The sequence below is a fragment of the Pseudonaja textilis genome, chromosome 6 (genome assembly GCF_049901715.1).
Source record: "Pseudonaja textilis isolate UNSWEBS1 chromosome 6, rPseTex1.2, whole genome shotgun sequence".
Taxonomy (NCBI): Eukaryota; Metazoa; Chordata; class Lepidosauria; order Squamata; family Elapidae; genus Pseudonaja; species Pseudonaja textilis.
This window is the reverse complement of record NC_141995.1, coordinates 45,584,915-45,599,003: the sequence shown is the minus strand read 5'-3', so window position 1 is coordinate 45,599,003 and position 14,089 is coordinate 45,584,915. Positions and strand designations below refer to the sequence as shown.

The following is a 14,089-nucleotide window of genomic DNA, read 5'->3' as shown; positions in this document are numbered from 1 at the left end:
ATCTGGTCCTTGGAGAGTTGGAAATTGTTTAAAGCTAAACTGAGTGAGATGCTGTAGCTTTGCTCTTCTCATCAGCCTGGGAAATGTCTCAGGGTGAAGTTTAAAAAAATCTTCCCTTCCCCAATTCCTTTCCTTTCCTTTCCTTTCCTTTCCTTTCCTTTCCTTTCCTTCCCTCCTTTTCTTCGACCTTTCTTTTCCTTTCCTCTCCTTCCCTTTCCTCCTTTTCCTCTCACTTCCCTTCCCTTCCCTCCTTTTCTTCTTCATTCCTTTCCTTCCCTCCTTCTCCCTTTCTTTTTTCCCTTTCCTTCCCTTTCCTCCTTTCCTGCTTTCTTCTCTTCCCTTCCCTCCTTTTCTTCTTCCTTTCTTTTCCTTCCCTTTCCTTCCCTTCCCTTCCCTTTCTCCTTTTCTTCTTCCCTCCCCAATCCCTTCCTTTCCTTTCCTTTCCTTTCCTTTCCTTTCCTTTCCTTTCCTTTCCTTTCCTTTCCTTTCCTCCTTTCTTCTTTCGTTCCTTTCCCTTCCTTCCCCCACTCTCTCTTCCCTTTCCCCCCACTCCAGTCCTCTCCCCTCTCAATGCCCCTCCCTCCCACTTCCCTTATTTCCCTACAATTCCACCTGAATACAGTTACAGATGGGTAAACAGGCAGGGAAGCCAAGATTATCGGGAAGAAGTTTCATACTATTAACTTATGGGGATATAGAAAGCAGTGAAAGACAAATTCTCCACGTCCTATTGCATTCTTTCTGGGCCTGGATAAAACAAGGGCCTAATACCAGGAAAGGCTGTCAGCAGTCCCAAATATAAAACACCAGCCATTTAAAAGTGAAAGTTCTTATGCAGCTTAATTTGAGTATGGGGGAAAAAAGTATTATTAATTTGAAATTGTGCAGGTATAAATAAAAATTAGGTACAGCCAGTACTACAGCCAGTACTTGGAATAATGATTTATTGGTTCTGTATGAGGCTACGATTTTATATATCTTCCTCTGGAAGGAAGGCCCAGAGTGGCCCATGGATAGGATGGTGGCTAGAAGAATTCTCCTGAATATCGCAATTTCTGTTTAATGTCAACCCTTTGATCTCATTAAGCACTTCCTGATTCTGCCTTCCTGGACTCTCTTGAGCCCCAGTTGAATTTTTGAGAATGAGGCAGTCCGTCTATTCTTGGTGCCACCATGAGTTTTATTTGTGGTGGAGATGCTGGTGGGGAAATCATTTAACCTCTTAGGGTGTTTCAAATTTGATTTTAAAAGGGGGGATTCTCATAGCTTGAGTTAAAATGAGAAGCAGAAACTATACTGAAAAAATAAGTTATCTAAAGAAATGTTGAAAGGAAATAAACCAAGAAAGTAGTTCAGAGGAACGATGATTACCCACGTATACAAAAAAGAAAAACAGAGTTGGAACGGGTCTTGTAATCACCTAGTCCAAACCACCCCCACCCCCCAAGCAGGAGACCCTGGACCATTTTAAACAACTGGCTGTCCAGCTTCTTCTTAAAAGCCTCCAGTGATGGAGCTCCCACAACTTCTGAAGGCAACTTCTGTTCCACTGGTTGATTGTTCTCAGTGTGAGGAAGTTTCTCCTTAATTCCAGGTTGCTTCTCTCCTTGATTAGTTTCCATCCGTTGTTTCTTGTCCTGCCCTCTGGTGCTTTAGAAAATAAATTGAAAAACTTCTGGAAAAAGGAAATGCCAGAGGTTTCTATCAAACCCTTTAAAATTAAAGAGAAAGCAAATACGATCGAATCTCTCTCTCTCTCTCTCTCTCTCTCTCTCTCTCTCTCTCTCTCTCTCTCTCTCTCTCTCTCTCTCTCTCTCTCTCTCTCTATCTTTCTATCTATCTATCTATCTATCTATCTATCTATCTATCTATCTATCTATCTATCTATCTATCTATCTATCTATCTATCTATCTATCTATCTATCTATCTATCTATCTATCTATCTATCTATCTATCCATCCATCTATCTATCTCTATCTCTCTATCTCTCTATCATATCTCTCTCTCTCTCTCTCTTTCCGCTCTCTGATAACTAAATCAAGAGAGAAGAAGTACTGGAAAAAGTGACTTATGAGCTTTTTTCCACACTTACGACTGTTGTGGCATCCCCATAGCCCACGTGATCAAAATTTGGACCCTTGGCGACTGATTGGTACTTACGATGGTCACAGCATCCCGGGAGGTGTCATGTGATCCCCTTTTGCAACCTTCTGACAAGCAGAGTCCATGGGGGAAGCAGGATTCACTTAATGACCAGGTGACTAATTGAACAACTGCAGTGATTCACTTAACAATGGTGGCAAGAAATATCATCAAAACGAAGGCCAAAATTCACCTAACGCATGTCTCACTTAGCAACAGAAATGTTGGGGCTGAGTTGTGGTCATAAATCAAGGACAAATGTGCTCCAGCCAACTGCTTTTTCAGCCCTAATTCCATGAGGATGCTTCCTTCTCTTGGTCCCCCTTATTTTACTGGGATTTAACGTCGCCTTTCCTTCTTTATTCTGACACCATCCAAGTTGCAGGCCCAAATCCCCACAAGTATGTTAGGTTTTATCACCTATTTTCTGGGAATTTTAGGGAAGGGCACAGAGAGGTGGGGTAGAAGAAGAAGAACCTAGCTAATTTTCTGCAAATCCGAGGGGATGGATCAGTGGTGGGATTCAGCCGATTCGCACCGGTTCACAAGAACCAGTTGTTAAGTTTCTGAGCAGTTTTAGTGAACTGGTTGTTGGAAGAAATCCTTAGGGCAGAGAACCGGTGGTTAAATGATTGGGATTCCACCACTGGTATGGATGGAGAGTCTGTCACTCATTTCCCTTCTCTTGAAAACTCTTGTAACTCAAGTTTTATGAGCTACCACATCAAATATGCCTTGGTAATTATTTTTGTCTTATGGCCAGCAGTGCATGCACTCATTAATTCTTAAAGTTGGCTCAGGCATGAAGGCAACCATCGCAAGAGTTTAATTCTGCTGAAAACAGCTAAAGTATTAAATTAATAGCGCTCTAACCTCCCCTCCAGATAATAACAGATAATTGAGGTTGCTTTTTTTTTTAAAAAAAAATAGTAGGCAGCATAATGGAATCAAGAACACTAATTAAAGAAAACTACTGATGAATGGCCAATCTCTTCGAAAGAACAATGTCATGCAGAATGTAGGTTTTGCACCCGCTGGAGATGGTATCGAAAACATATTTTGGGCTTGGAGAGGAAATACTCAGGAAAGTGTCTTAACATTAATATTCAGATCATTCTTAACAGGGACCCCTTGAGTTTCTTTCCTGCTGAGATTAGTGTAATATTACAATTAATGCAATAATGAGTCTTCATTTTGCTCCATGAGCCTGTTTTTTAAAAACTTAAACTTCCGTGGAATGATTGTCGTTCAAACGGCATTTGAGTTGCCAAAATTTTACCCAGTGCGAAATGAACGCCATAATTAACGTAATTGGGTAATCCATCAGTAGGATTGTTCTTAATATGCTTGAGTGAATATGAAAGAATCGGGTGGATGGGGAAAAGGGCCAGGAAAGAAAAATGGAAGAAACATAATCTGTCCACCTGGGAACCGAAGAGAAGAAAGGAGTATTTTAGAGAGATGCAACATTTGGTTTAACCAGGTGGCAGGTGGTTTAATGGATCACAGTGGAAAGTCTTATTGTAGAAGAAGAACTCTTTGGTTCTGGTAATACAACCTGGCATTTCTCCTCTATCAACCAGAGACAATCCTCCTTTAGCAACTGCCTTGAACAATGACCGTTTGCCCTTATGACAACGATGAAAAAGGAACTTTGCACACCGCCAGTTATTATATAAAGCAAAGATTTTTTGTATTTATTTTTATTTTATCTTCGAACATGGTAGGAGCTAACAAGTAAAAATTACAAAGGTATTCAGAATAATGTGCTGGTTTTGCTGTCAAACACACAGGCCTGACATCCTCTACACAGTTCGGTTTGTCTTCCCCCTGTTTACCGTTAGCTTTCTGTTTTTAAAAGATGGATTCCCTTGTCACCAGGCCATTAGCTGTAATGAAATGGTTTGGAACTTTGGTGTATTTATTTTGTACTCCTAGTTTTATAATTAGGTTAGTTAGAGCCTCCTCTCCTTTAGAGTCACCAAGCAAACAGTGTGAAAATAGAAACTTCAGGCACAAAAATCATGCTTAAAAACCCAGTTTATTATTATTATTATTTGATGCATTGTAACTGCTCCAAGGACGATTCTTTTGCTTTGCATTTCTAGTTGTAGAGAAAATAGAAACCTCTGGCAAATCGAGTTGTTATTATTGATGGGATTCCTTAGACCGAGCCTTGAATTGGGAGATGCCATTCCAGGGAAGCAGCTGCACCCATACGTATGCTTGTGTTTGTGGAAATTAACAAGGCAGAAAGCACGATCGACACAAGGGGTGGGACTTGGGTTGTGATGCCATGTCTGCCCTCTTCCCTTTGACTTTTTGGATTTTTCTTCTGCTCCAGAATGGAAAGGGAAGGAAGAGATAAGCTTTGTGAAATTGAAATCTTAAAGTACTCTGGGGAAGATGTTTTGCGTGACTCCGCTAGATCAATCGTTAAAACATTTTGCACTATTACAACTGTACTATGTGCTATAATGATAGCCAGTTTGGTCTGGAGGTTCAGGTACCAGGTTAGAAAGCAGGAGATGGAGAGTTCAAGTCCCACCTTAGCCATGAAAGCCAGCTGGGGAACTTCGGGCCAATCACCAGGAGACACATAGATACAGATTAACAGAGTTGGAAGGGACCTTGTAGGTCATCTAGTCCAACCCCCTGCCAAAGCAGGAGACCCTATACCATTTCTGACTGTGAATTCTAGTCTCGCCTTAGCCATGAAAGCCAATTGGATGACTTCGGGCCAATCACCAGGAGACACACAGGTACAGATTAACAGAGTTGGAAGGGACCTTGTAAGTCATCTAGTCCAACCCCCTGCCAAAGCAGGAGACCCCACACCATTTCTGATTGTGAGTTCTAGTCCTGCCTTAGCCATGAAAGCCAATTGGATGACTTTGGGCCAATCAGAAAGAGACGATGAGTTCTAATCCCATCTTAGCGGGCCCTGCACTTACCTGGGATCCAAAACAGGCCACGTGGAGACTCCTGGGAGAGGCGAGGTGGGCAGGGCCAGCCAGTCATTGCAACTACTGGTTCGCCAAACCAGATGTAAAATTAACATCGAATTTGCCCGAACAGGTGCGAACCAGTAGCAGCCCATCCCAATACTATGGTGCATGTTTCTTGGAATTCTCCGAAAGAGTTTGAAATTGGAATTTGAAATGTTGAATCCTACCTGGAGAATGTACCCGACATTCATGTACAACCCTGCTTTCTCAGCATCAGCAACCTGAGGTGTGAACTCCAGCTAGCCAGCAAAGGTCCACCCTTAAAGTGTTATTTGGGATGGGGCCCTGGGGGAGAACAGCCTGGAAGGTGAATGTCAGGCAGTGCTCCATTCAAAATCCAAGAAAGAAATGCTTAGACTCCATTAATATAGAGAAAAACATCTTTTACTAGAAATCAAGTGGCAGCATCAAAGGAATTCTGAATCTGAGGAACTGAGCACGAAAATCCCATATACAAAGTGATAGAAACGTTCCCACCCACCATAGTTCAAATGGTCCATCCAATTACAGTTATATATAATGTCATGTGGGGCATCTTCAGGTGGTGATGCAGGCATCTCTCCATTGACTTTGGCCTATTTTTGATAAAGAGTTGCACCTGTGCAAAGCACAGCAAAGAAGCATAAACAAGAAAGTTTTTCCCCAAAGTTTTTCCCCAAAGAAGCATAAACAAGAAAGTTTTTCCCCAACTCATACATTTCATTCTCTAAACCCCCAGCACGTTTCCCACACCCACAAAACCCAATTATTTCACCCCTCCCCCCCCCATTACTATGGCAGCCGAAAGATGCAAAGCAAAGGAAAGAAATCTTGAAGGCTGACAGTGATGAATTGGGGTTGCCTCAGAAAGGGGAGTTTTGTTTCTGAAAGCTCGTTGAAGGACCTTCACACTACACAACCCTAAAACAAGGGTTTTCAACCTTGACAAATTTAAGACTTGTGGACTTCAACTTCCAGACTTCCTCAGCTAACTTTGCTGGCTTTGCTGGCTGAGGAACTCTGGGAATTGAAGACTACAAGTCTTAAAAGTTGTCAAGGTTGAGGTCCTCTGCCCTAAAAGCAGCAAAGTCTGACTTTCTGAATGTATTTTTCTCTGTCCTGTAGAGAAAAAGAGAAAGGCAGGTCCAGACATAATAAAAGCTCAATGAGACATTTTCCTCTTTTCAGAGTGAAAAACTTTCTCAAGGGATCTTCTGTATTTGCATCGTTTTCATGCCCCAGAAGAATCGTCATCATATTTTTTTTTGTCTTTTTATAAATGGTCATCCTGAAAGGCAATAACTCATCTAAAAGGTGGCCACCTTTGATTTAAGAGGTCTTCCTGAAACTGATCGCTTGGGTTGTCCCTCCTCACCTTTCCTGGGAGGGGCGGAAGACGGGTTGGTTAAGGGATCAAACGTTTGCCCCACGGGATTCAAATCGATCTGGTCCGAATGATGTAACTCGCTCTTTCCCTTGGGGATAAAATGGATTTAGAAGAACAAGAGATTTCTAAACAATGGCCGTGTCAACACTGGGATGCTTTTTTTTTTAATAGTATTTTTTTTTAACAACAAACATAAACAAACACAAAAACGCAAAACACAAAATAAAATCTTCTTTCCATTGTACAGTGTGTCGGTTGGTACTTATCCCTTGTGCACAATATCAACAGTCTTTCCCTCCTAATTTTATGTTACGATTCATAATGTATGAAGCTATTGTCCACTTAATATTATATTATTATCAAATCATTATTAGACTATGATTACAAATGCACATCATCCTTTTCGAGCAAGTCTCAACTTTTACAAAACCTAATTCATATTGTCATTCATTTCACAATAATCAATTATTACCTAACATTATATTGTATTATCCTTACTATTATATTGTATTAATATATTAATATATTTTATTTCTCTGTTTTCTTATCTAGCCATTGATAAAATAAATCCCAAATTTTATATACTCTTTTTCTTGTTGCTCTCTAATGGCAAATGTCAATCTACTCATTTCTGCACATTCCATTATATTTCTTTATCACCTTCTCTGCTATTGGAATTTTTTCAATTTTCCAGTTTTGCGCAAATACAATTCTAGCTGCTTACACTGGGATGCTTTGAAGCACGTTGGTCAGTGATTCTCGTGGGGGGTAGAAATGTTTTCATATTCTATAATGCCATGATGTGCCAGCCACACTCACCCTTGGATGCCATCGCTGAGGTTTGGGGAAGTTTTACATAAATTGCATCTTTCCTATCAGACGTGAAGAACAAGGAAGGCTTCAAACAAAGGCGCTAAGTTTTGTTCCTCGCAAGGGAACTTCAACAAGAGACCATTTTATTAGCCGAGGGACAGAAAATCTAGAATTCCTTGATAGGGTTCAAAGGGTGGTGGGTGGGCTGTCTGTACAGGTAGTCCTCGACTTACAAACACCATTGGGTCCAAAATTTCTGCTGCTAAGTGAGAGACGTTGCTTAAATCGGGTTTGCTTCATATTTACGACTTTCCTTGCTGCTCTTGTTAAGTGAATCCCCGTGGGCGTTAAATTAGTAACCCAGTCGTTAAGTGAATCTGGCCTCCCCATGGACATTGCTTGTCAGAAGGTCACCAAAGGGGATCATGTGACTCCCCGGGACATTACGACCATCATAAATAGGAGTCAGTTTGCCAAGCATCTGAATTTGGATCACACGACCTGGAGGATGCTGCCAACAGTCGTAAATGTGAAAAGCTGCCATGAGTCCCTTTTTTCCAGGGCCATTGTGACCTGGAACGGTCATTAAATGAACTGTTGTAAGTCAAGGACTACCTGTATTAATAGAATTGTACTCGGAGCAGTGGCCAGTCGCTCCCAGAGCTTCAGTGCGGGAAGACAGGGGTGTCAACTCATAAAATATTTCTATGGTCTTTTTAGAGTTGCCAACAGAAAGGGAGAGGGGAAAGGGGTTTGAAAGAGCAGTGCGGCAGTTTGGAAACTGAAAGTGCATTCCATAAATAGAGTAGTTTTTCAAAGATAGTAACTAGGCGACTGAAGTTTCTAACTGGAGAGCATGATTGAAGACTCTGGGCTGTGGAGGTGTCCCATTGGAGAATATGAATTACGATACACCCAGAGGGCTGGGGGAAAACCAGGGTCAAGGGTGACAAGGAATGATGTGTCTCAGAGTCGGATCCACTCAGGCAGTGCCGGCATGTTAACTCCCAATAAATCCTTTGAAAGTTTTGGAAGTTTGGCTCGAGACTCATGATTTAATGGAGTTAACTGCCAGAATCCTATCAGGGGGTTTCCGTGTCTCCTTGCGGGAAGCAAATGTGGAGCCAGGAAATAAGAGGAAGGCCTAGAGTTGGCATATAGAGTCCGATTCCTTTTGCAGGCAATTGTCTCCCTTGACCCCTTTAAGCTTTTGAAACCATTGTGTGAGTTTGTGGTGCTTTGGACAGCTGGAGAATAGGTTTGTTATTCACACGCCTCTCTGCCACTTTCTTTAGGAGTGCCCCAGTGGGATTGTTAATGAAGAGACCTTCAAAGAGATTTACTCTCAGTTCTTCCCACAGGGAGGTGAGTCCTTTGGCATAAGTAGCCCTCTTTGCATGTACCCCACCCCCCGTTACGTCTCACGGCTTTAATATCCAGGGGGGTAGTGGGGTGGTGGTCTTGGGAATTCAGTGACTTATGCGTTTCCACGGATGGTTGGAAAGGTTTCTTGGGGTTTCATTCATGGGTGTCTTTATGTCTTAGCCACAGGCTAGCCCAGGGATCCCCAAACTTGGCAACTTTAAAACTCGTGGACTTCAGTTCCCAGAATTCATAGCTGGCTGGAGAATTCTGGGAGTTGAAGTCCACAAGTCTTAAACTTGCCAAGTTTGGAGACCCCTGGGCTGGTTGTTCAAGAATACTCTGCCTTTGGGCTCAAAGGTATGCTTTGTTTTCACACTGCTTTCTGTGCCAAATTAGCTTGAACGGGCGGGGAGAGCTGCAATAAATATCGTTATCTTTTCTTTCATTTTCAAAGGGTCTTATTAAGAAAACAGTAGAAATAAAGAAAACAACAACAAAAAAGGAACAGATATACTTTTAATAGGTTTTAATACCCAGCTTGCTACCAAGAACTTTTACCTGGGGTGGGATTCTACTGGTTTGGACCAGTTCCATAGAACCGGTTGTTATGATTCTGCGCAGTTTGGAGAACCGGCAAATCATGTCCCTGGCTGGCTCCGCCCCCTCTCCGACTGCCCCTCCCCACCCAGTCAGTCCTTATCACGCATGCGCATCGCTGACTGCGTTCTTCCCTGCCCAATCACACCTTCAGGTATTTCTTTTTCCCCTCCCAATGATCAGGAGTACTGGGATCCCACTCGCTGTCTTACTGGTTCTCTCAGGAGCCTTCCCTGGGGCCCAGGAGGCAAAAAAGGGCATGCTTGGGATGGGGTGGAGGTGCTGTCCCCCCTGCGCTCTGTTTTTTGCCTTCCTGGGCCCCGGGGAAGTTTCCTGGGTGCAAAAATGCCCCCCCCAAAGAGGCTTCCCTGAGGCCCAGGAGGCCAAAAAAATGGGTGGAGGGGCTGCTGCAAAACTAAAGAAGCCACACTCACCCAGTCACAGGGCCACACCCACCTAGCCCCGCCCACAGAACCGGTTGTTAAAATAGTTGAATCCCACCCCTCTCTCCTACCTATCTTTGTCAGGCAAGGTAGTACGAAAAGCAGGAATTGGAAAGGAGGAAAAAAAAGAAATGCACCTTCAAAAATTAAGCCAGATTAATCTAGACACATAAATTGTTGCGATCATCAGTTCTTCTCAAAAAAGTTGAATTGTAGACTGTTATTGTCTCAAAATGGGTGCTTTTCTTTCGAGGGGCAACTGGACTTCCTTGGTTTTTCCTTGAAGATGCTTTGCTTCTGATCCAAGAAGCTTCCTCAGTTCTGACTCCAGACGGAATTGATCACTTGAGACGTTCAGGAAGAGATTGGACTGCCACTTGTCAGAAATGGTGTACGGTCTCCCGCTTAGTAGGGGGGGGGTTTGACTAGATGACCTACAAGGTCCCTTCCAACTCTGATTATCTGTTAAATCTGATGAAGCTTCTTGGATGAGAAGAGAAAAGTCTTCAAGGAAATTGATTTTTTCCTTGAAAGCCCAGTTCCCTCTTGGAAAAACACATTTGGGGCCACCATGACCTGGAGCACTGAGAGTCTCCATAGACATAGGACTGTATTCATCCATCATTATCCCTCATATCGGATTATTCCTAAATTTGGGGAGGGGTCCAAGCAGAGTTGCCCCTCCTCTGAAAAGTGACAATTAGCTCCCCTTGTCTCCTGTAGTTACCAAAACTCACAAACTCTTGGGAGAGGAAAATTGAAATGTGGTATCGTGCCTTGCTAAAAAGAAGAATAAAAGACCGACTCGTTTCTTATGTGCCTCCTGCACAGGCTGACTAATAAAGAATGACTCTTTCACTAGTAGTCAAGATGCAAGTTGGAGCTTTGAAGGAGGAGAAAAGAAATCCCACAAATATCTTCAGAGCCACGTAATGACAGCTGGCAATGCTTCCAGGGACGCCTTATAAACGCTCGGTGGGGTGGGGTTGCCGGCATTCGTTCCCTCCCACAGAATGTCATCTTAGGAAAGGCCTGGAGAGATGGAATCCAGAAGCCATTGAAATGGGTAGCTCAACGCCTAAAGTTGATGCAAATGCAGGCTCTCCTGCTGACCTCCCTTTGTGTTGTGAGGCATGTGGCTTCCTTGTTTCTTAACCGGCTTGACAGCTTTCCACCACCATCAGAGAAGAATTCCTGGCTCTTGCATAGGTTGGTGCAGGGTGGATAATAAGGAAGCCAACTTGGTGTTTTTGTGCTTATTTTTCTGGCTCCTTCTCGTTCTCGTACGGAAGCCAGCCAATTCTTTTCTTCTTAAGCAGGGCATTTTATCGGCTGCCATGCATGTGCTCAGCTTCCCTTTTTAAAGACGGGGTTCCCGGCTGCAGCTAATGAAGGGAATCAGGGCCCTTTCCTCCCCGGTAAGCCACCCAACCCACGTTTAACTCTGTGAGTTAAAATCCACAAGTTTTAAAGTTGCCAAGTTTGGGGATCCCCGATTTAGACTTTCTCCTGGCTTGTTCTTCTGTACTCTGTGGTTCTTCGCTGAGAAATTTTCTCTGCCAAATTATGTGCAAATTCCCTGGGATGTTTTTTTTCCCCCTCCATTTCTCCACCTGAACTGGATGGGAAGCCCTCAAGAACATGACACAGCCAACATCCTTTTGTTTTTAAGAAATGTTTTCATGGGTTGTTTTTGTTGGTTGGTTGGTTTTTTTAAGAGGTTGGGCAACCATTTGTCCAGAATTGCCTCTTCCTGCTTGAGCAGGTGATTGGATTAGAAGACCTGCGAGGCCCCTTCCAACTCTGGTGTTCTCCTCTGTTCGTTTCCCACATGGCGCATATTCCTAGCGTATTTCAAGTTAGAAAGAAAGTGATGCATTTTCTTTTTCATGCTATTTGAAAGGATGGCATTTCCTTTTTTTTTATTTAAAAAAGATGTGTCACAACACCAATAGGCTCAGTAGTAAGCCTAATCAAGCTTCAGCACTGTAGACGTTGAAAAACACACAGGGAAAAAAATTGCCTCCAGGTTATTCCTCAGAAAGTGACAAGGAGCTGGCTGTATATTTAAGTGGGCGTGAGATCAGCATAAAGGACATTTTATTTCATTTTATTTTTTTGGTGCCAAGGTGGTAGCCTTGACTATCTCAGAACAAAAACACCTCCCTTCCCCGCTCACATAAAGAACCAAAGTAAGGTTGGATCTGATTAATTTTTGAAGGAATAAAACCAGGAAATCCCAATAGACCTAAATAGACCAGAAGGTTGTTTGTTCTTTTTAATGTATTTCCTTACAGTATATTTGCCAGAAAAACCTCTCCATGATACTCATATAGTCGTCCTAAAACTGAAGGACTCTTAGCCTTTTTCCCTTATAAGGAACAAAAAACTCTGCCAGGTATGGCCGACTGGTCATCTAGTCTAGCATTTTTTTTCCCTGCAGTAGTGAACATCGGCCTTGGAGGAAGACCGACCGATGGTCTGAATTCTATTCTGTGGTGATCCAGCAGTTCGTTTAGAAAGGGGTCACTTCATGGCTAATCAATTGATCAATCAATCAGTCAATCAGAATAGAGCAGAAGGGACCTTGAGATCTTCTAGTCCACCCCCTCCTGCTCAAGCAGGAGACCCTAGACCATCCGATCGATCCCTTCTTGTCATGCATGGCTTTTCACTCAGGATCAAAAGGCTCACCAGGCTGGCGTTGAGAAATGATTTCCTGGCTTTTATGAGTCAAAGCAAGAGAGGTGGGATTATCCAAGCAACAAAATTTGCAACAAAACCATGAGAACAGATGAAATTAAAGCAGCCAGGCCACCATCTCTCTTGGTCATTTTGATTGCTGAATGAATTTAGGATGCTGCTCACAGTATCCTGTATCTTCGTTGGTTTTTTAAAAAATGTAATTCGGTCAAGCATTTTTCCCCCTCAGAATCAGAACAAATATTTCAGGAGCCATTTTTTTCCCCCAGAGAAAACTTTTTTGTCATGTAGAAAAAATGGCGGCAACCAAGGAGTCAAAAATAACAATAGCCCTTAGACTTGTATTCCGCTTTATAGTGCTTTACGGCCCTCTCTCTGAGCAATTTACCAGAGCCAGCCTCTTGGCTCAAACAATCTGGGTCCTCCTTTTACTGACTTCAGAATGGATGGAAGGCTGAGTCAACCTTGAGCCAGTCAGGATTGAACTGTTGGCAGTCGGCAGAGTTTACCCTGCAATGCTATACTCTAACCATGGCTCCACCCCAGCAAGCCAAGAATTCCACTACTTCAAAGCCATCATAGCTGCCATCTTGACTTGTTGGACCCCTCCTACAGATATCCCTGAAAGAGTATTGAGGCCCTCACCGGATGACAAATGAATCCAACCTTCTCAATTTTGCATCAGGCCTCAGCTAACGCTAGTCAAATGAAGATCTTGGACGGAAAAGGGTTGGGGTTTTCCTGCCAAACAAAACCCATCGATACTTAGGAGTCTTGTGGCTCACGTGGTGAGGACACTGAGTTGGAGCTTAGCAGGCTCCCATTCGAGACCCAGTTGCTGCTGCATGGTGGGGTGAGCTCCCGTCATTCGCTCCACTTCCTTGGTGGGGACATGAAAGGAGCTCCCACGGGTGTGTCCCCCAGACAATGGTGATGTCACCAGCTCATCCTTTCAACCCCGAAGTGCCTTAAATGACGCAGGATGGGACAGGAGAGTGATTCTTGGCACAACCACACACTGTTCTGACCAGGGGTGGGTTTCTACCGGTTCTGTCCACCTCTGTAGAACCGGTAGCTCTGAAGAGCAGCAGACATAGAACCAGTTCTATGTCTGCTGATGTTTTTGCCCAACTGCCCACCTGGGCTCTTACCTGATCTTTATTTCCTGATTTTTCAACTTCAGCTGCCGAATGAGGCACAGCTGCATTTTAAAAAGCAGGAAAAAAGGGCTGTTTCAAAGGCTCTGCACACAGCATGCTGATGACGATTTACAGGCGCGTGGCTCACAGTGTGCAGGGAAGTTCATAAATCCCGAACCAGAAGTAAACCCTGTTGTATCCCACCCCTGGTTCTGACCAAGGTTTCTGAGACCATAATTTCACACAGGCTTCTTTTAAAAGCAAGTCTTGTTTTATTGCAATGCTGGGAATTGTTTTCATTCCCAGCCAGTAATTAATCTCAAACAGTCCCTCGAGATAAGTGCCCACGTTTCAGTTCTGTGAAGTGCTGCCAATAACAGAAGTGTCAAATGAACTAGAAAGAAAACCAACTGAAGTACAAAGAGCTTCAAGAATGAATCTGAACCGATCGAATTACTTTTCTTCCTGCAAAGGTTTTGTCATCTTGGCCTGTCCCTTATCCCTTATGGGAG

The 14,089-nt window shown here is 43.2% G+C and overlaps 1 protein-coding gene across 5 annotated transcripts in view; it reads left to right on the top strand.

Moving 5' to 3' along the window:
* The window catches only part of KCNIP4 (potassium voltage-gated channel interacting protein 4), a 267,695-nt gene that overhangs the window by 241,728 nt on the left and 11,878 nt on the right, over positions 1-14,089 (top strand). For all 5 annotated transcript variants that reach the window (XM_087936485.1, XM_087936483.1, XM_026699757.2 and 2 more), the window contains one exon: positions 8,626-8,695. In XM_087936485.1, the coding sequence (XP_087792611.1) occupies positions 8,626-8,695 (70 nt within the window). The remainder of the gene's footprint in view (positions 1-8,625; positions 8,696-14,089) is intronic.